The sequence below is a fragment of the Sciurus vulgaris genome (assembly GCF_902686455.1).
Source record: "Sciurus vulgaris genome assembly, chromosome: 1".
Classification (NCBI taxonomy): domain Eukaryota; kingdom Metazoa; phylum Chordata; class Mammalia; order Rodentia; family Sciuridae; genus Sciurus; species Sciurus vulgaris.
Window position 1 is genome coordinate 168,475,925 of NC_136461.1, and position 21,176 is coordinate 168,497,100.

General features: G+C 32.7%; 2 protein-coding genes across 5 annotated transcripts in view; one reads left to right on the forward strand and one right to left on the reverse strand.

The window, feature by feature from the left end:
• The window catches only part of RAD54B (RAD54 homolog B), a 744,820-nt gene that overhangs the window by 53,820 nt on the left and 669,824 nt on the right, over nucleotides 1–21,176 (reverse strand). The window lies entirely within an intron of this gene.
• The window catches only part of TMEM67 (transmembrane protein 67), a 42,147-nt gene that overhangs the window by 2,991 nt on the left and 17,980 nt on the right, over nucleotides 1–21,176 (forward strand). For 3 of the 4 annotated variants that reach the window (XM_079116868.1, XM_079116867.1, XM_079116866.1), the window contains exons 3-18: nucleotides 563–656; nucleotides 2,039–2,138; nucleotides 3,566–3,635; nucleotides 3,743–3,817; nucleotides 8,825–8,887; nucleotides 10,337–10,491; nucleotides 10,751–10,859; nucleotides 11,536–11,622; nucleotides 11,925–11,990; nucleotides 13,767–13,923; nucleotides 14,530–14,653; nucleotides 15,882–15,987; nucleotides 17,026–17,082; nucleotides 18,117–18,215; nucleotides 19,956–20,054; nucleotides 20,289–20,375. In XM_079116868.1, coding sequence (XP_078972994.1) covers nucleotides 563–656; nucleotides 2,039–2,138; nucleotides 3,566–3,635; nucleotides 3,743–3,817; nucleotides 8,825–8,887; nucleotides 10,337–10,491; nucleotides 10,751–10,859; nucleotides 11,536–11,622; nucleotides 11,925–11,990; nucleotides 13,767–13,923; nucleotides 14,530–14,653; nucleotides 15,882–15,987; nucleotides 17,026–17,082; nucleotides 18,117–18,215; nucleotides 19,956–20,054; nucleotides 20,289–20,375 — 1,548 coding nt within the window. The remainder of the gene's footprint in view (nucleotides 1–562; nucleotides 657–2,038; nucleotides 2,139–3,565; nucleotides 3,636–3,742; nucleotides 3,818–8,824; nucleotides 8,888–10,336; nucleotides 10,492–10,750; nucleotides 10,860–11,535; nucleotides 11,623–11,924; nucleotides 11,991–13,766; nucleotides 13,924–14,529; nucleotides 14,654–15,881; nucleotides 15,988–17,025; nucleotides 17,083–18,116; nucleotides 18,216–19,955; nucleotides 20,055–20,288; nucleotides 20,376–21,176) is intronic. The other variant, XM_079116865.1, reaches the window with a different exon arrangement.

Below are 21,176 nucleotides of genomic sequence, written 5' to 3' on the forward strand. Positions count from 1 at the left end.
TAGATCCTGTTGAATTTTGTTGTGTTTTATATTTGTAAGTAGGAAAATGAATGACAAAATTATAAAAGAATTCATTTGAACTCTAAATCATGAAGAACTAAGAACTATTAATAGCAGTCAGTACTTACTAACAACATGTAGCTTAATTTTGTAATATAAGCTATAAATTGGCTATCCAGGGAATTTTTTTTTTTTTTTTTTTTTTTGTACTGGAAATTAAACCCAGGGGCACTTAACCACTGAGCCACATCTCCAACCCTTTTTATATTTTATTTTGAGACAGGGTCTTGCTAAGTTGCTTAGCGCCTTGCTGAGTTGCTTAGTGCCTTGCTAAGTTGCTGAGGCTAGCTTTGAATTAGCTGTCCTCCTGCCTTGGCTTCCCAAGCTCCTGGGATTACAGGTGTGTGCCACCATACCCAGCTTATCCAGGGAATTTTTATGTGGATCATATGTGTATGATTTCTTTGTCCATTGCAAATTACATAATGTTGTAGCTCTTGGAACTTATGTAATCAATAAAGAGAGTTAATTTAAAAGGAGTTTTGGTGTTTATTTAATTTAGAAGGGTGTTACTGAAGATGGCTGGAACTGCATTTCTTGCCCTAGTGGCTTAACTGCAGAAGGAAAATGCCACTGTCCCCCTGGTCATATTTTAGGTAAGAATTAACTTCTTTATAAAACACTAGGGATAAATTTTTATTTGTGTTTGTTTTGTAAATGATGTCAAATAACTTAGTGATCACTTAATGGTATTTTTAAAAATTATTTTTGTGCAAAATTTAATGGTGCCTTAGACATCATTAGTCATTGAGAAGAAAATAAAAGGCCTTGCCTGACTTTTAAAAAGATTCTTACTAATGTAGAATTAGATGAATACTTCCTTAAGATAATTTTCTGAATGCTACTAAAGAATTCAAAAGCAGGCTTTAATAAATGAAAATACTTTCTTCATTTTTGAATGGGAAGATTAAACATTAGAAAGATGTGAGCTTTCCCATCAATCTATATATTTAAGGAAATACTAATAAATTCTACCCAGATTTATTTGTTTGGGAAATATACAAACTGATTCTAAAGTTTATCAGGACCAATATATAAAAAGCCAAGAAAATTCTGAAAGAAAGAGGAAGCTATCCCATCAGATGTTATGCATATTTTGTGGCTACTATATGTATGGCTGGCATGTGAGGACACAGACTGATTGATTGAACTTAAAGTGGAACCAAAATAGATCCAATTAAGCCAGGTTGAGGTGGAACATGCCTATAATCTTAGCAACTGAGGAAGCTGAATCAAAAGAATTGCAAATTGGAGACCAGACTTGACAACATAGCAAGACCTTGTCTCAAAATAAAAGGAGTTGTGGATGTAGCTCAGTAGTAATGTGCTTCTGGGTTCCATCCCCATTATTGGGGTGTGTGGGGGTGGTGGGGATAGATCCAATCCATATAGAAACTTGGTATGTAAAAAAGTGACATTTTATATCAGTGAGGATAAGGTGATTAATAAATGATGCTAAGAAAACTCAGAAAATACTGAATTAAGTTTCTACCTTATTTTTAAAGAAAATAAAACTCCAACTTTATATAAAGAGAAGGTACAAGCAGTCTGTGGGGCACATGCCTGTAATCTCAGTGACTTGGGGGCCTGAGGCAGGAGGACCCCAAGTTTGATGCCAGCCTCAGCAACTAAGCAAGACCCCAAGCAACTGTGTGAAACCCTGTCTCAAAAATAAAAACTGAAAAGGACCAGGAATGTAGCTCAGTGGTAAAGTGTCCCAGGGTTCAATCCCCCAAATCAAAAACACAAAGAGTAGGTACATACTGATATTCTGAGTATCAGCCATATTTGTAAGCAGGTTAATCACTGGACAAATAAAATGCTTGGAAATCTTATGTAGTTAACTACTGTTATCAAAAGCTCTCCAAGATATAGAAACTACAATTGTAAGTGGATTTTATTAACCATTTGCTAAGTATTAAAGAAGCTTATCTGTTCACTATGAGTTATATCTTAATTTTTCTTCTGAATTGTTTAGTGGAAAGAAATGTTAATGGAACATTGTTATCTCAAGCAACTTGTGAGCTTTGTGATGAAAATGAAAACTCCTTTACAATAGCAAATGCTTTAGAAAACAGGTAAGTAGTATAATAGGAGCTGACTTTATTAATATATTTATATATAATTTGTATTTTTAGAAAGTATTTGCCATCATATTATTGAATTCTCACAATAACCCAAAAGGATAGAAGTAGACTCTAACAGGTAAAGAACTGAGACAAAATAGGGTTCAAGTCTTGGCTCAATCTATTAGATTTTTGACTTTAGAGAACTCAGTCAGTCACAGTCCTTTTTCTTTGGCATGGGACTATATCACTCATTTCATAGGCTATAATGGCTCAAAAATAAATATGTAAAGCTCTTAGCATAGTACTATATAGTAACTACTAAGCAAAAGGTGGCTATTTTTGTTTGTTATTACGTAATTTGGACATAATCTATAATTAAGTGTCAAGTATGGTGCTAAATCCTTTGTTATAATGTTACATAAGAAAACATTAATAGATGTTATAATAACTCAGTTATTCTGATTTACAGCCCTATTCTCTATTGCTTCTTCCCCCTTTATGCTTGCATGTGCCACCCACAAACACTTCCCTCTAACTTAAACACATTATTGCAATTTCAGCTTTTTCAATTTTTTAGAGGCATTCATGGTACTTCCCTCCAAGTACAGTTTTTCTTTTCATTTCCCAAGTTTAATATAGAAAATAGTTAAATAGTTTCTCCTAATGATACTTAACCTTGGATTGTCTTTTCTCTTAGACTGACCTGAGTTGCAACATCCAAAACTAACTCTTGGGCTGATCTGCAAGTTGGCCCCTTAAATATTTCCCCAGGCCTGGTTTTACGCCATGCCCCAGTCCTACTTCCTGCCTGCTTTATCTTGCAAGTAATAGTTCATATAAACTCATCAAAATCCCCAATAGTCCATTGTTCCCCCTCCATCTCATTCCTTAATGAAAAATATATTTTCCTAAAATAGAAATGATTGTTAATAGGCTTAATTTAAAAGTATTTGTTGTGAGTTTGATGAAGGAATAGACATACTCATCTTTTAGTCTTATGGAACCTTTTTGCTTTGTGGCAGATAAACTAAGGAAAGTATATTTGATATAACTGCTTGTAAATATTGATTTATGAGTTTCTGGGACTCTTGTTAGTTGAGTGACTTTGCCATCTTTGCTATTTAGTATATTCATTCAGTGCATTCCTATGTATAGGTAAGAAAATAGTTTTTCTTAGTGGTTACTTTTATTTGCTTATACTTGCCTTGTAACACAAAGAGTGGTATAAGACTAAGTCTCTGTTGATATTTTTAATTTAAGTAATTGCTTGGTTGAATGAATCTAATCTAGCATTTTAATTCTCTGGGTGTCTCCCACATATATAGGAAATATATGTTAATAACCTTGTTTGTTTTTCTCTTTAAAAAAGTTCTCAATTAAATGATTCAGTGTAATTTATGAACATTATTTAAAGTGTTTTTTGTTATGTCAAACAGGTGTATCCGATGTGAACCAACATTCGTTAATGCCAGCAGGTCCTGTGCATGTTCAGAACCTAACATTTTAGTAAGGATAGTCAAATTAATAAAGTATGTATTTTTAATTCAATTGCTTATAACTTCTCTGTAAACTAGGTCTTTTTCTCCCCCCCCCCCCCTTATTTATTTATGAAGACAGGAGGATTATGTTTCAGTAGCACAGGGAATTTTCCTCCGCGTTTACTTTCAACTGCACGTCTTGGAGAACTTGTGAGTATGTTTTCACTTTTTTGTTGGTTGCGAAGGAGCTTTCTGCATTTCATCCTTTGGTAATTAATGTCAGACAAAAATGAGAAACATTTAAATATAAATCACTTTGAACAGAAATTACCAGTCTTAAGTTGTTAGTCTAACTGAGCATCATAATCTAAAAAGTTCATTTCTTTCTCAATGAAATCACAAAATGTTTAAACTGAAAATATTTGATATAGTTCCTATAAAGGATGCAATATAATACAATGAGAAGCACCATGGACTCTAGATTTGAACCCTGGATTTGTTGGTCATTAGTTTTTTATCTTTGGCCTTTAGGAAATTTACTTAATATTTCTACACTTCAGTATTTTGAAAGTTGGGCATATTATAGTAATACCTACATTGCAGTGCCTGTACATGGTAGGCATTAGAAAAACCAGGATTGTTTATATCTAGCCAGCTTCTTTGTTTTATGGATGAGAACACTGAGAGCTAGGGTTACAGGTTTTTCAGCAGATGCTGATGATAATAAAGTCTGGGGTGTAAAATGAGAGAAGGTAAGTTAGAACAAGAGTGGAGGTTATATGACTAACTGGAAGTTAGTTGGGATAGGAGCTAGTAAACATTGAAGATATCCAGTATGCCAGCAGAGCTTGTGGAAGATAGGTTGTAATTTGCTTGTTAATACTATCATTAAGTAAGTAAAAGTGATTGGGAGGGACACAACAATGACAAGTGTGGAATCTGGTATCTTGAATAAGGCAAAATTCCTCTCTTCCAGAATAGTGTCATTGGGGTGACAGGCAAGTATCAAATAGTTTCAAAATAGCAAAATAAATGCTAAAATAGGAATATACATAGGAAATTCTGAGATCATCCCAACACTGGCTCATCTACAACAAAATGCATGTCTTCTGGGGCATTCTTTCCCAATCTCAGATTGTAATGAACCTTTGTATATGATTATCAAAGTTGCGGGTCTTTATTTTTTTCCTTTTTCAAATAATTCAAGTTGAAATAATTTTGCCAAAAGTCCCAGTAATGTCTGTTTTGCCTATCTGGCCTAACATCCCCAATCCTTTACAAGTAATGTCCCTTTTATCTTCAGTTTCAGTCTTTTCCTGTCTTTCTTGAACTTCACAGTTTTGAAGTTTATAGGGCTTAACGTCTTGAGAATGACCCTCAATCTAATGTTTCCTTATACTCAGTTTCTGCTTGGCAGAAAGCCACAAAAATGATGCATTTTTCTCAATACATTGTGTCACATCAGGAGGTATTTAGGGTCCACCTGTCCCACCACTAATGATATTAACCTTGATCACCTGCCATCAAATCACCATGAGTGCTGTAAAGTTACCATTTTCCCCTTGTAATGGGTTGGTGTTTTGTCAGGGAAATTTCTAAAATTATACTTCCTCCTTCTCACTAAGCTTACTAGCTTTCTATTTTCATTAATAACACTTGCCTTTATCAACCACTGCTATGATGGTTACCAAAAGTTAACTTTTATTTTTCATCATTCCTTCCACATTTATTAATTGACATTCTACTATAACCCATATATATACATGTATATATTTATCTAATAATGTCAATATGGGTTTATTGGTCCCTTTTTTATTCAACTGAGTATAATTGAAACACATTATTTGTTTTGATGCTTATATTGCACTAGATTTGGCCAGTAGAAGCTCCTTACATTTATCTCCTCTCTCTTTTTGACATTTCCCCATCATTTCCTTACTTTCTGGCACAAGATTTCCAGAATTACCTTGTACTTTTCCTGCCCCAGCTCTAGAATCAGTCATTTCCCTATGAATTTGGGAGGGTAATATTTAGAAACCAAGATTATCACCCTTAATATACCCTCTTACCCAGACATGTCTGGAAATACATGTACACATACTTGTATATATACATACATGCATCTATAACTATTTCTGTATCTATTACTGCATCTATACTAAAAAGAAATGAATTCATACTGATATCTTTGGGGTTCTTTCTAGCCATTCCTTTTGGCAGGTTTTAAGTACCTGCTCTAGTAATGAGAATTCTAGGGCTCATTATCCTCAATTTACTCATTTGTTCAATGTAACCAGTCTTCCCACTGTGCCACTTTCTCTTGCACCAGTGCCTCCACATTCTCCCTTCCTCAGAGAAAGGGAAGGGCTATTCCCTTTGGAAAAGGAGAGATTATTCCATTCTTAAAATTAATCTGATCCAGTGAATATATTTCATTTAAATATACCAGTCCTGAAGACTTGCTTTCCCAAGGACACGTTTGGAATGCCCACATTTGAGTCATAGATAACTGCTATTTAGACGATTCTGTATAGACAAAGTATTAAACATGGAAACCAAGTCTGATTAAGATATTGGAATATCTTGGCCCATTCCTTATTTTGGCAGGTATAAGAGTTCAGTTATATCTGTGCATTTGTAGGTCAATGAAATTCTGAGGGACTGGTTTACAAGTAAACATGAAATTAACTTAATTGATAAAACAGTGCATGCTTATTAGCTTATGTTGAGACTTTAATTTAATTGCTTGTTAGACTTAATACTTGTATTGATTGACTCTACAACACTCCTCCTAATTAGAAAAGTCTACTTTGAATGTTAAAGTCAAAAGTTTTCTTGGGGCACAAACTCTGAATTTATTACTTTTGTGTAATTTTATAACAGGGGCTTCCAGTCCTACTCTGGGAATATTCCTGCCACTCAGTAAAGAATTTCCATACATATGGTCAGTGTTTTCTCATTCACTTTTCACAAAGACAATAATAGTTAGTTAGCATCTTGTGTAGGTGTTTTTCCCAAAAAATTTTATTTTGAAAACTTTCAAAATTGCAGGAATTAAAAGAATGAATATGCATATATCTTTCACCTAGATTAGCCAATTATTAATATTTTGCTACAATTGATTTATTTCACTTTTTTCTAAATACTGTTTACATACTATAATGGTATTTAATACTGTATCTATTAGGTTCTACATCCACAAATTCAAACAATTGTAGATTGTTTTATTAGGAAAAAAATAGCATGTATACGAAATATGACAACTTTTTCTTGTCATTGTTCCCAAAACAGAACAGTATAACAACTGTTTGCATAGCATTTACATTGTGTTAGGTATTATAAGTAATCTAGAGATGATTTAAAGTATGTGGGAGGATATAGCTTAGGTTAATTGCAAATACTATGTCATTTTGTATTAGGGACTTCTGTATTTGTGAATTTGAGTATCCGAGAGGGTCCTAGAAGAAATTGCCCCAGAAACAAGAGACTATTGTATATACATACACATCCTACATATACACAAATTTTTTTCCTAAACCATTTGAAAATAAGTTGTAGACATAATGACAGTTTACTCCAAATACTTTAGTGTATATCCCCTAAGAAAAAAGACATCTTCCTAGCATCACATCCTGGAAATTTAAAATTAATATAATAGAATTATCTGATAACTACTCAGATTTTTTTCAGTTCTTTTAATAGTGTCCTTTTTTTCCTTTCTTCTTGTTTTGGTGGAGGGGATCCAGGATTCAATCGAGAATCCCACGCCATAACTAATCTTTTTAGTTGTTTAATCTAGAACAGACTCCTGTTCCATTTAACTTATATAGGTGTATGTGCTTTCCTGGATTTTTCTGTTTGTTTTCTCATGAATAGACTCAGTGAAACATCTTTTGGAGGTGGAGGAATCATATAGGTCTTATACAGTCTCTTGCATTGAAACAAGAAACAAATCAGGTCATCCAGTTATTGGTAATGCTAATTTGGTTTCTTGGTCACAGTTGATCAGCCACTACCTCTGTTATAAAGGCACTGTGATTAACAAATTAGTCTGAGATTTTAATTTGAGATTTTTCTGTGTAAATATTCATTTTAGCATCTATTGATGAACTTTGCCTGGATAAATTATTAAACTGGTCATTTCTAATGATTTCATAATTCTGTTATTCTACATAAGTTATCTAGTAATCTTCTATAAGGAAGATAATTCTCTTTGTGCTTACCCTTTACCATGAACTCATGCAGTCTTTCACTCAGTTTGTAATCTTTGTTATAATCTATTACTATTGTTCTTCTTTTCAAAGCTCAAGTTGTCTCAAATTTGGATTTTCCTTCAAGATAGCTCCTGTGTTCTTGACATGACTTTATTATTCTGTAGGCACTTCCTTGATTTCTCTGTACTCTTTCAGTCTTCCTTGTAAAATTGTAACTTTTAATAGTGACATAATACTCTAGTTTGCACTGAAATTTATATAATTATACCAGCTGGTGCCATGTTCTATATAATTTGGCTTATCTTCTCTGTTCATGTCCAGTTTACTCTAAATGGTGCTTTACTGTGGTTTTTTTGGGTTTTTTTTTTTTTAGTGAGATGTGCAGGTAAACTTTAAAACATTGGTTCTTAACCAGATGTTTATATCCAGAGCTTTCAAAACCATATATACCTTGGTCTCATCCAATTCTCATTGATTTTGTTTGGAATGAAACTAGTCATTTTCTGTTTTTAGAATGTTCTCAAATTAGTTCTGATACCCACTAAGTTTGAGAAGTACCACTTTGGAGATTTTAAATGTTAATCATTCTGTATATCCCAAATCTCCGGTTAATGAGAAATCATGCCCCTAGTTTTTTATTACTTGTCAATTTAATACAGTATTTATAATAATCCTAAATAAAAGTTAATCACTCAATTATTTTTCTTTTATACCACTTTATTTTTTGTTATCTGCAAAATAGGCACATGTATTTTTTTGGACTTTAGACATTTGTCTCATGTTCTTTGCCCATTTCATTATATTGTATGTAGTCTTTTTGTAATAAATGACATTGGTTAGAATTAATTCTTGAATTCTCATTAGAATCTGTCTGTCTACTAACACTAAGAAGAAAATATTAGTCATTTCTCACTTAAACATATACAGATTAATGTCTTCCTAACTGTAGGATTGAGCACTCTTCATTTGAACTTAAAACTAAACTTCATCTTTTTGTTGACAGGGCATGTCTTTAGCTTCAGAATGGTTTGCAAAGTATTTGCAGTCCACAGCAGCTGCATGTTGGGTAAGTTTGAATTTTTTTAAAAAAGTTTTATTTCACTTTGAAAAATTGTGGTGTCAATTTTGACCCTAATAAATGTTTCCTCTCAGAGTACTTATCTTCTTGGTCATATTCTATAAGAAGAATAAACCCTTTACAGGGGATTGAAAGAGAACATCTGAAGAAAATGTTATTCTGTATATACAAATTGAATATGTCCAAGCTGATTTGACTGCAATTGAGTGTTTAGGGAAACTAACCATCATTGAGTAGATGTTAATTGATGACCTAGTGTGTGTGAGGCCTTGTTTTCAATCTGCTAGATATTTCAGAAAAATAAAAAAAAAATCCTTCACCAAATTTATAGTCTAAGTAATTGTCAGCAATGCTGAGTGCTATGAAGGCAATAAATCAGGGTAAAAAACATGGAAAGGAGGGTGCTTTGTTATATAGGGTGGTTAGCACAGGCATTTCTGAGGGTGATATTTAGAAAAGACCTGAAAGAAATGAGAGTGAGCCTTGTAAATATCTAGCAGAGACCACAACAGGAGCAGAGATCACAAAGCCAGGAGTTCCCTGACTTATTCATGTTTAAGAAACTAGAAGAGGACTGAAGTGGCTGGGACAGGGTGAACAAGGAAAATAGAGAAGAGATGAGATCCAGAGGTGTAGGGAGAGGCTCTAATAAGGACCTGGAGTTTATCCTAGGGCGATGGAAGAATTGTTTGCATAGGAAATCATGACCTAACTTCAGGATTTGAAGGTATTACTACTGTAGCATAGAGATTAGATTTTATTGTGGCAAGGACAGAAGCAGGGAGAACACTTAGAGCAATATTACAGTAATCTGAGTAAGAGAGAGGAAAACTGTGGACAAGGGAGGTAGGGAAGTGAGAGAAGTGTTTAGCTTTTGACTCTTCTTTCAAGATCGAGCCAACAGGATTTACTGATGAGTTGGATATGGGAAGAAAAATAAATTCACTCCTAAGTTTTTGATTTGAATAACTAAAAATGGAGCATCTTTTTCATAATAAGTAAAATTGAGAAAAAAATTTGAGAGGTAAACTCAACAAATGATTTTATTGTTCATAAACAGATTACTTAAACAAAATGGATTAGATTTATATGTATCAGATTTAATTTTCAAACATATTATTCTTCTTTCAAATGTCTTTAAGTTTTACAAAATATCATGCAATATCATGCAATATCATGCAATAAGTTTTTACTTCGTCTTTCTGTTGCTAGTCTTTAGATTTTAGCCTAAAATTATAATTACAATATACTTCTCATTCTTCTTCAAACATGGGAAGTTTCTACTTAAGCTAGAGGAAAGGCATTTTTTAGAGCAAAAGAATAAAAACAAAAGAATTAATAGAATAGATAAAATTTAAATGAAGCATAATTTTTATATCAACTTTTGTTTTGGCTATTAGTGTTATGTTACATTTCTTTGTCATTGTTGTTTTGTAGGTATATGCCAACCTAACATCTTGCCAAGCTCTTGGAAATATGTGCGTGATGAACATGAATTCTTTTGACTCTGTCACATTTGATGCATGTCGACTATTTCAGTTTATCTTTGAAAATACTGCTGGATTGAGCACTGTTCATTCTATTTCATTTTGGTATGGACATTTTAATTGATAAAATTTTTTTTGTCTGAATTTAGTACAGTTATTTTCACAATTTTTCTTTTTTTAGTTGTAGATGGATGCAGTATCTTCATTTATTTATTTTTATGTGGTGCTGAGGATTGAACCCAGTGCCTCACATGTGTGAGGCAAGTGTTCTACCACTGAGCTACAGTCCCAGCCACTATTTTCACAAATATTAATAATCAGAAATACTTCTTGTTTTTATTAAAACAATTGTAATTAATTATAGGAGACAGAATCTTCCATGGCTGTTTTATGGAGACCAGCTAGGACTGGCACCCCAAGTACTCAGTACTACTCCTCTTCCAGCAAATTTCAGTTTTACGGGACAAAACCAGGTACAAATTACTATATCATTAAAGAATAATACATTTTGATTGCAACTCTAAATGGTAACAAGAAAGTTAACTACTCACAGTTCTTAATTTTTTAAGATTTTTTTTTAAGTTTAATTACTAAAATATAAATGTCAGTTGCTTATGGACACTAAACAGTATAGTGCTTATCTGTCTTACAGAAGTATATGGATACCTCTGGGATATGTGGTTGTAGCAGCAAGTAGTACTTATGGATTGAGAAAGAGTAGTTTTCACATTCAGATGCAAAACAGTCTCTGTCCTCATATGTGTCCACAGTTTTGAGAGGTGTTTCCCAAGATTGACTGAGCTTTATGACATTTCCCAGCACTTCACAGGTCCTAATTCCCACTTCGATTTAACTTCCCAGAAGGAAGAAATAATACCTTTCCCCAGTGTTCATTCCCCATTTAACAGGTTTGAAAGGAGATCACTAATGCTGTCTCTCAATTCTGAAATAATGATTTTTATGCAAAAAATAAGTTGTTTTTTGCATGTATTTAATCAGAGAGATAGATAACCTGGTTTCAAAATGAAAGTTGAATTTGATTTTAACAGTTGACAATGAAAAAGGATTAGTCAACAGTGAAAATTTCTTTATAGGATATTGTATTGGCTTCAGAGTATTTGACATTATTTTATCAATTTTTTAAATCAGAATACAAAACTGAAGTTCGTTGCTGCTTCCTATGATATAAGAGGAAATTTTCTCAAGTGGCAAGCTTTAGAAGGAGGTGTTTTACAGGTAAGCATGATTCTAGCTAAAGAATTACAAATATTTTTCATTTTTGCCTGAGGAAAAGACTAAATTATTGCTTGAAGAGTGTCAGTTATATACCACAGTTGATTTGTTTTCTGATGCTTTAAGTTGGAATTTCTTAAAACTGTTTTTAAAGTAATGATTATAATTTACCATGAATATACTCCCTTAATTTTTCATTCCCTCAATATATTAGATAAGTTATAAGTTTTATAGTCCAAGTGAGAGCTAAGAATTCTGGAAAATACTTGTGAGAAAGGTTTATCAATTACATTCTTTTGCTGTAGCTTTGTCCAGACACTGAGACAAGACTAAATGCTGCTTATTCTTTTGGAACAACCTATCAACAAAATGTAAGTTTGAACTATATTAGTCTAAATTTCATCTTTATTTTCCAACTGTCACATCAACAATAATTGGAATAATATGCAAATATTTGAATTTGAAAATATTTTACTAGTAATGAGTAGTTTCATTAAGTAGCATAACTTTTATCATTTGGATGCAGAAAATGTTAATTTAATCAGTATGAAGAGAGTACCTTGGCATCTGTAGACTCTTAAACATCTGGTAATATTAAATTTTCATAATCTGGCTCTGTTGGTCTTAAGCAATAATGATATTCTGACTATTTTGGAATAAAGTTAAAATACAGCTTTATTTTTGTTGACTTGTACAAAGTTACTCCTTCACTTGACTTTCCTATAACACATAAAAATATATCCTTTTCTCTCTCCTTAAGTTCCCCTTTCCCCCACATTTTCATTTCTCCTTCCTGTCTTTATCATTCACTTTGAAATGATAGTGTGGTACAGAGGAATATTATGAGCTATTAAACATTTGAAAGACATTCAGTAGTCTATTAAAATGCTTCTTATTAAAATATAACAAAACCACAATGAAAATTACCATTATGAAAAGCAGATTGGAAGAAAATACTCATTTTTTTTTTTGCGGTGCTGGGGATTTGAACCCAGGGCCTTGTGCTTGCAAGGCAAGCACTCTACCAACTGAGCTATATCCCCAGCCTGAAAATACTCATTTTTGACAGTGGTTATCTTTGGATGGTTGAATTAGAGGTGGTTTTTTTTTCCTTATATTTTCTAAGTTTTGTATGATGAACATGAATTTACTTTCATTGTCAGAAATTACTTGTATGTTACTGTTGTTTTTTTTATAAAGAAGGTTACTGTGAGCCTACCAAGGGCTAGGAGAATTAGCATTTGTTAAGCTCCTGCTGCTGTATATTCATTATTTTACCATTGTTACCCTGTTTGATCTGTAAAATAAGTATTTGATGTTCTTATCATGTGTGCTTTACAGAAGAGGAACTGGTACTTAATACAATGAGATAATTTCCTCAAAGTCTTGTATCAGGTGAACTGTGGAGTCAATGTTCTGTCAGGTTTAAAACCATGGTTATTCAGTTGACCCTTGTTGCCACTCAAGTAGTTCACAACCCAGTAGGCAAAAAAAGCTATTTAGACAGAGAACTTCAGACAATGTATTTAAGCATTACAACATAAATATGCATAAGGTATCACCAGTTCCTCTGCTTCACAGAAGAAGTGATACTTAGGTTTATATAATGATTATGAGGTTTATATAATAAAGATGAGTTGGACAGGAGAACACAGTGGGAAAGGAAATGTCAGGCAGAATCCATATTGGCAATGTCAAAGAGAGAGTATGGCATAGCATAGTTAGAAACTGTGGTAGATTAGTATGAATGGATGACCATTAACTGGTATGAAGATAAACTTAGCTTTGCTAAGGGAAACCAAGTCATAGACCACTGTACATCAAGAGGAAGAATTGAGACTTCATTCCATAGGACAATAGTAGTTTCAAAATCCTTTCACATATGTACACTTAATATCAAAAATGAAGGCATACCTTCTCTGTATGTGTTGTAGGTCAAGAACAGAGCTAATGTTAAATATTGGCAGGGGGCAGCTTACGAAAGAATCATATTTGTGAATTCACATTTTGTAAGTCATATGGATATTAACGTAAACAAGATAATTTAAATAATTTATTTTGTAAAACTAAAAACACTCTCTTAAGGATAATAAATATGCTTTCTAAATTTTCAGTTGTGATGCTTTTATTTTAATTTTATTTTCCAGTGTGAGATTCCTATCTCTAAAATATTAACTGACTTTCCTACTCCTGTATTTTATGATGTTTATCTTAAATATACTGATGAAAATCAACGCCAAAATATTTGGGCTTTGCCTGTGTTAAACCTAAATCTTCAACACAATAAAATGTTTGTGAACCAAGGTAAGACATCCATACATACCATTCTTTCTCTGAGCTGAAATCATTAAACAAGTTATTCAACATGATAATTTAATAAATCACTAATTATAAGAAAGGTCATGGATTCTTTTTTTTTTCATAGCTAGATTTTTTTCTTTCTTTATTAATGGATTTAATTATATGGTGTTATCCAGTATGACAAAAAGTAAAACACTTGTGTATTTACTAATCCTATTGTCAGCATATTTTTAAAAATTTATACTATTGCTAAGAATATATACTTGAGAAAAATTAGTAGAACCATAAGTTGCTTTTTCTTTAAACTGTCCTTGATTTGCTTTTCAAACCTATTAATTTCTTTTGTTGTTACCTATGCTATGAAATCTGACTTTTTCAGGTAATTTTCATCCATATCAATGAAAAGTTCAAACAATCAGAAGACATCAAATAAACTGAGAAAAACAGTATCAAGAATTTCTTATAGCAGTAGCTCTTCGCAGCCACCTTATCTGATACAAAACAATAATTTTGTATCTTAAATTTGTTGCAATAAACTTTTTGAGAATCATTTTGAACAACTTGAAATTTTCTTAATGTTATATTTTCTTTTTCTTTTTATAATAAAAGACAGTAGCCCTAGCAAGTGGCTTCTAACTCGGCGCATTTTCTTAGTGGATGCAGTAAGTGGACGAGAAAATGACTTAGAAAGTCAGCCAAGACTAGTTCGAATTGCTACCCAGATATCATTAAGGTAAAAGTATCTAATGACTAAATTATTCTTGGAATATATGAGAAAACCAAAGTGTTTACCAATTAATTGTCAAGCGAAATTGATAAAGACAATAGAACTGAAATAATACACAAGGTTTTCTCAGGTATTTTTGTAGATTGGCACAGACCAGTAAAACTGAAGAGCCCAGGAGGGGATTACATTAGAGGACTCTGAGTAGTTTGGTCAAAACTCATAGTCTAGGCCCCACTCTAGACCTACTGAATTAAAGTGTGTTAAAAGAAGAAGGAAAGGTAAATACCTGAACTGAAATAGGTATTTTAGAAAGAGGATGCCAGATAATTGTTCAGCCTCCCCCTTCCTCATTTCCTTAATGGCTATGGTTCTAGGCCAACCCACATTCATTAGCAACACCAGAATAGTATATATAGCTCACATTTTTGTCTTTTCAGTGTAAAACTCCTGTCTCTAAAACCTTAACGGAATCCCACTTTTATATCCATATTTTATGATGTGTACATTGCACACAATGATGCATCTTATGCTAGTTTGGCACTTTGAAGCACATCAATATACACTATTTTTTCACTCTTTTTTTACTTTTCTTTTTCTAATGATCTTATGAGGTGGCAATATGGAAGCTTTGTCATGTATCTTGCTGAAATTCAAATGTACTGTTTTTCATCTTTCTTTATTCTGCTAATGTAATATCCTTAGTAAAAGTTAAATCAAACCTAGTCAATCTTGACTTGTTCTTGATGAAATCATGCTGGCACTTTGCTTTTTGCATTCACAAGCTATACAGTATTAATGCACATTGTACCCTATTTTAGCAAACTGTATCCTGCTTTGTGCCTTAAGCAGTACTAGAAGTGACATGTATTTTGTTATCAATTATTCTTCCAATAATCAGAATATTATCTGCCTTTCTTTAGTCATCATGTAGCAGTGCTCTTTTGATAATTCCTTAAAGATGGTTTTACAGTGCTTCAATGATTTCATTTGTAAACCTCATAGAACCTGGATCATAAGAGTTTCAAATTTTTCTGAGAGTATAGGCTAATACTAAAGTTTTGACCACTTAAGATTAGCTTGTGCTGTTAGTTTCTGCTTAATCTTCCTTAGAACTTATTAACTGTTTGGTTCTGAGATCATCATGATAATCTATTTTAAATTCAAATGTAATGATAAATGTATGTTTAAGTCCCTATATGTATTCATAACTATAAATGTATTTTCTTTTAAATAGCATCCAACTTGTGCCCAACACAAAAAATGGAAACATATACCCTCCCTTAATCACTATTGCCTACAGTGATATTGATATCAAAGATCCCAAGAGCCAGTCTGTGAAGGTAAATACTTTACTTTCAGTGCCCTTGTTTGTATAAATGTATTATTTACTTCATGGTCCAAGACAAACTTTTTTCAAGTTGTTAAACAAGCTTTTCTCTTTATATAGTTATCTCTGTTTAAACTAATAATGGTAAGAGTTGAGTTTTTATGGACCTCCAGTATAAAAAAAGGAAGACTGGATAAAGTTCTTTAGTGGACGAGTCATTGGCCGTCAGGCATCACTGTGAGGGATCTGTGGTATGCTGACATAGGAGGCATCTGCTCCTGTCCTTTTTGGCCACTTTGCTTCTTATCTCCTTGCCTAATTAAACCAGGAACTCAGAAGTCACAGTGGGCATATGTGTGCTCATCACTGTATGGCCTCCTGAATAGACACGCTTAAATAGGCAAAAGGAGATTAAAATAATCAGCTTTATAACTGGTGGTGCTAAAGTGAACTGCATTTTGTTGTGAAAACCTCTCTCATGAAGGTCAGCTGTGAACTCCACATATAGAGGCTCTGTTTCTATACTTCACATTTATGCATCTGACACTAACCTCTTGCCCCTCTTCTTCCTGAAACTCCCCATTTTGTGAACATAAGATTCAAGTAATTGCCTCTCCTATCTCTCAGCATCCTCTTTTCTTACTTTTACTACTACTTTTTTCTCTTGTCTCTTCATATAGTAGTATCCCTGTGATTCTTGTTCAGTCTATTGAGCAATCTTGATACACAAGTTCATTCACATTTCTTAGGTACAGAAACCTATCAGAAAATGAAATATCCTTAGTTTGATTTGAGCTGCTATTAATGAACCTACTAAACTCCAAATGAACCCCTCTTTCTTTCATGTGTCTAAGAAAGAGATCTTTAAAGGAGCAAAAATAATTCTCAAAAAGCATACCTAATGTGTAAGGAAGGGTCAACTCTAGTAATATGGATGGTTAAAAAGTATGGCATTTATAGTGAAGTCCAACTACAAATTTATTTTTATAATAAAAGTAGGTTTATGTTATATAAATTCAATATGACTAATTTTTTTTCTTTTAAATTTTAGATTTCTTTCTCAGTCAATTATGAAATGAATCAAGGAGAAGCATTTATCCAGACAGATGTGAGTATATTTTAACTTGTTAAAATATTTATTATGTTTTTTTAATCTAAAAAATTAATTTCAGATATATAAGAAAGGTGTCAAACTCTTTTTTGCCACAGACTCTTACCTGGCCTCCCCTAATCTTAAATAACCATAATACAGTGACCATAATCAGGAAATGAATATTAATGTAATCCTGCTAAGTAATCTGCATACGTGGATATCACAGGGTTATTTTTCACCATCCTTCTCTGTTTTAAGATCCGATCTATATTCCAGATCGCTTATAGCTGTCATGTTTCCTTATTGTCCTCCAGTCTGGGACACTTCCTTAGTATTTCTTTGTCTTTTATGACTTTAGATGAGTACATTTTAATTATTTTGACTCTCAATTTGGGTTTGTCTGGTATCTTTGCATGATGAATTGAATTCATTTAGTTTTGGCAAAGATACCATGGAAATGATATTGTGTTCTCAATGCATGACATCAGAGGCACATGATGTTAGTATAGTATGTCTTATCACTGGTGATATTATTTCTGTTCATGTGGCTAAAATCGTTTCTGCAGTGTTCTCATCTCATCCATTTGTAATTATTAAGTATTTAATGGAGAGGTTCTTTAAAACTATGCACACATCCTGCTTCTCATCATTCTTTTGCCTTCCGACTTTAGCATCCATTGATGATCCTTGCCTGCAGAAAGTATTATTATGATATTTAACTGATGGTGATTTTTTTTCTATTTCCCTCATTCATTCTATATTTATAAATTGGAACTTTATTACAAAGAGAAGCTTTCCCTTTGCCTTTATTTATTTAAATTGGTGATAACTTAATTATACTTCATTTTTATTTATTTTATAACTCAAATTCTCCCAAATTTGGCCACTGGAACTTCTTCAGTTTGGTTCCAGTGTCATTTAACTATGCCGCCTCCCCCACCACCCCCCCCAAACATTTTTGGAACACTTTTTCCTTTCTGTTTATAGTGTTTTTGAATACTGATGACAGGAATCATGTAAATTCTAAAATTTTTCTTTCTTTTTTTAAGATTGCTTTGGGTGTATTGGGTGGGCTAGCTGTTTTATCATCTCTCTTGAAGACTGCAGGGTGGAAGAGACGCATTGGAAGTCCCATGATTGATTTACAGGTATCATTGAAGTGTACTTTTCTCTTCTAACTTCTGGATCCTTCTCATAAGACATAGCTATAGGATGAGTAAGGAACTTGCCTTGGACTTTTCTGGAGTATAAATTAGGATAGGTAACGTACAAAATAAATCAAAATGAAACTGGAAAAAAATTAAGATAAGTATTGCTGGGTCATAGGATAGATTATACCTCATTTTCTTCCCACAATGCTGTATATTAGTCTATATTCCTATCAGCAATGCCATTCTTGTTTCTGCCCATTTTCACCAACATTTGATAATTTTCCAACCTTTACATTTTTTTGTCAGTGTGATAGTATATATTACTATGTCATTGTTGATTTCATTTTCACTTTTGATTCTGCATATATTTTTTAATCATTTGGATTTCCCTTTCTGTGAATTGCCTATTTATAACTCTGCCCAATTTTCTTTCAGATTTCCCACTTTTCTTCTTTATTTGAAGACTTTTGTATTTTCCAAGTATTAACCCTTTTTGGTTTTTTACATTGAAATAGTTTCTCTGAATATATGACCTATTTGTTATTTTTATCCATTTGACCCTTTATACTTAACAAAAATTTTAATTTTGATTTTACTACATCTGAATTTTTTTGATCTCATGTTGGAAAACTTTCCCATCTCAACATCAAAAAGATGATCTCCCACATTTAATTTTATTAAGTAATAGTTGTACTCCTCATTTAATCTTTTTAAATTTTTTAAAAAAATCTTAGTGAATATTTACTGTGTCAAACACTTTTTTAAGCTTTACGAATGTAATTTATTCAATCTACACAATATAGAGATATTGTTAGGTATTATTATTATTCTACCCATTTTACAGAAGTTAAATTTTCTACTCAGTTTTTACAGCATTTCAGCAAAAGCTACTACCATTTTGCTGATGAAGACTCTTGAGAAAAGCTACATGGCAACTTGTTTAACCAGGATATCTTGACTCCAAGGCCAATACGCTAAGGAATAAGGGCAGGAAGACTGGATTAACTGTTTGGGATAGTCAAGAAAAGCTTCCTAGAGAAGTGGATATTAAGCTAGATTGTCTGTTCAATCTACAGTCATCACTGAGGGCCTACTGACTGAGTTCCTGGCACTGTATCAGGCTCTGGGAGATGTGATAGTGATGTGGATTATACCCTTAGTACTCAGGAGAGTATTATAGAGAAAGAAAGGAAAGAATATTTAATAAGACATTTCATTCCACAAAGTATTTGAGATGAAAGTATAGAGTGGCTAATCATTGAATACCTATTGGAAGTGACAGATAAAAATAAATAAAAAATTAACTTTGGTCCATGTTAGAAAGGACTTTTTGGGTTAAAGATTTATGTTTCAGTGAGCGGTCACGTATATTTTTAAGAAAGGGAGTAATATTCAATTTACATTTTAGAAAAGTAACTGGTGAAAGTGTGGAGGATACATTGAAATAGAAGTTCCTAACTAAAAGAAAATGTGGAGGCAGTCCACTTGCTTAGTGAAACATGGGAGGGGTTGAAAGGAGACAGAGGCTACCAGGAATGGAAAGAAAAGTAAGGATCCAAAAGGTGTATATATATGAGTGGGGCTCAGTTGTCTGTCAAGTAGATAAATACATGAATACATGAAACAAGACTTTGGGGCTTGAGAAACTGGATAAATGATATGTTATTAGAAGTAATGTGTCGCTTAAAGGGCTAAATAGATGGAGTCTTTAATACTGTAATTCTTGTTAAATTGCAGACAGTTATGAAATTCTTGTTGTACTATGCTGGTGATCTGGCCAATGTATTTTTTATCATCACTGTGGGAACCGGTCTTTACTGGATTATTTTCTTCAAAGTGAGTGAGTTTCTGAATTTAACCTAAATGACAGTATCTGAATAACTGGTACACTCTCTTATAAAGAAACTATTTTTATTTGGGGGTGTTTCCAATCAAGAGTATTGAGGCAAATGCTAAACTCATCATTCCCTTAGTATGACATTTCTCCCTCTTTTATGGTTTCTTTGGTTTATAACTTGTGTTTAGTAAAAACCTCGTGTGATTTTGTTGACCAAGTAATTTTTATTTTAGGCACAGAAGTCTGTCTCTGTTTTTCTACCAATGCCAGTTCAGGAAGAACGTTTTGTTACTTATGTGGGATGTGCTTTTGCTCTAAAGGTGAGTTTCAAAGGACCTGATAATAAACTGGAAAAAGTCTTCAGAATTAAAATGCTTTCAAAATCTTTGATGTAAAACATACTTTGGTTTCAAAAGAAAGCATGAATTATTTCATATAGGAAATCTGCTTTTATTAACAATAGGTCATTCCAAAATTTACCTTAAATAAAATATGTTTGGATCAAGAGTTGTAGCTAACTTGATAAAATTATATTTTAGTATCTGTCTTTCTTCTCTAAAGTCTGATGATGCATTCACAATGACACAGAATGCCTTTAGGCATGAATTTTGTCTCTTTGTTAAATAACTCTTGATAAAGTACTGAAATCTTAGAATTTGTGTTCTTAGTTCTTATTCCTTTCTCTTGTTCCCATGGCAACCCCTCCCCAACTTCAATGTTTTCCATCCATATAGGTTGAAGCTCTTGACATTGCCTCTTTGGTAGATTCTGTTCCATTGTATTGTGATGATTAAGTGTCTACTTTCCCATTGAAATAGGAGCTTCTTGAGGAAAGTTATCAACTCATAAGTATCAACTCATTCTTAGATTTTATCCTTTGTCCATTAATGTAGGCACTAGAAAGAATACTCAGTTAAAATATATTGTTCATAAATGAGAAAGATGTGTTTCAACAACACAATTTTTAAAATCAATAATCTCAATACCAGAGATAAAAAAAAAGAAGATAGGGCATTTAACATGTTAATTAAGATTAGCAAATTACAGTTGAAAATATATTTTCTTATAAAGAAGTCAGATGATCTACAGAATTTTGGGAAAGTCAATTATAATTATGTAAG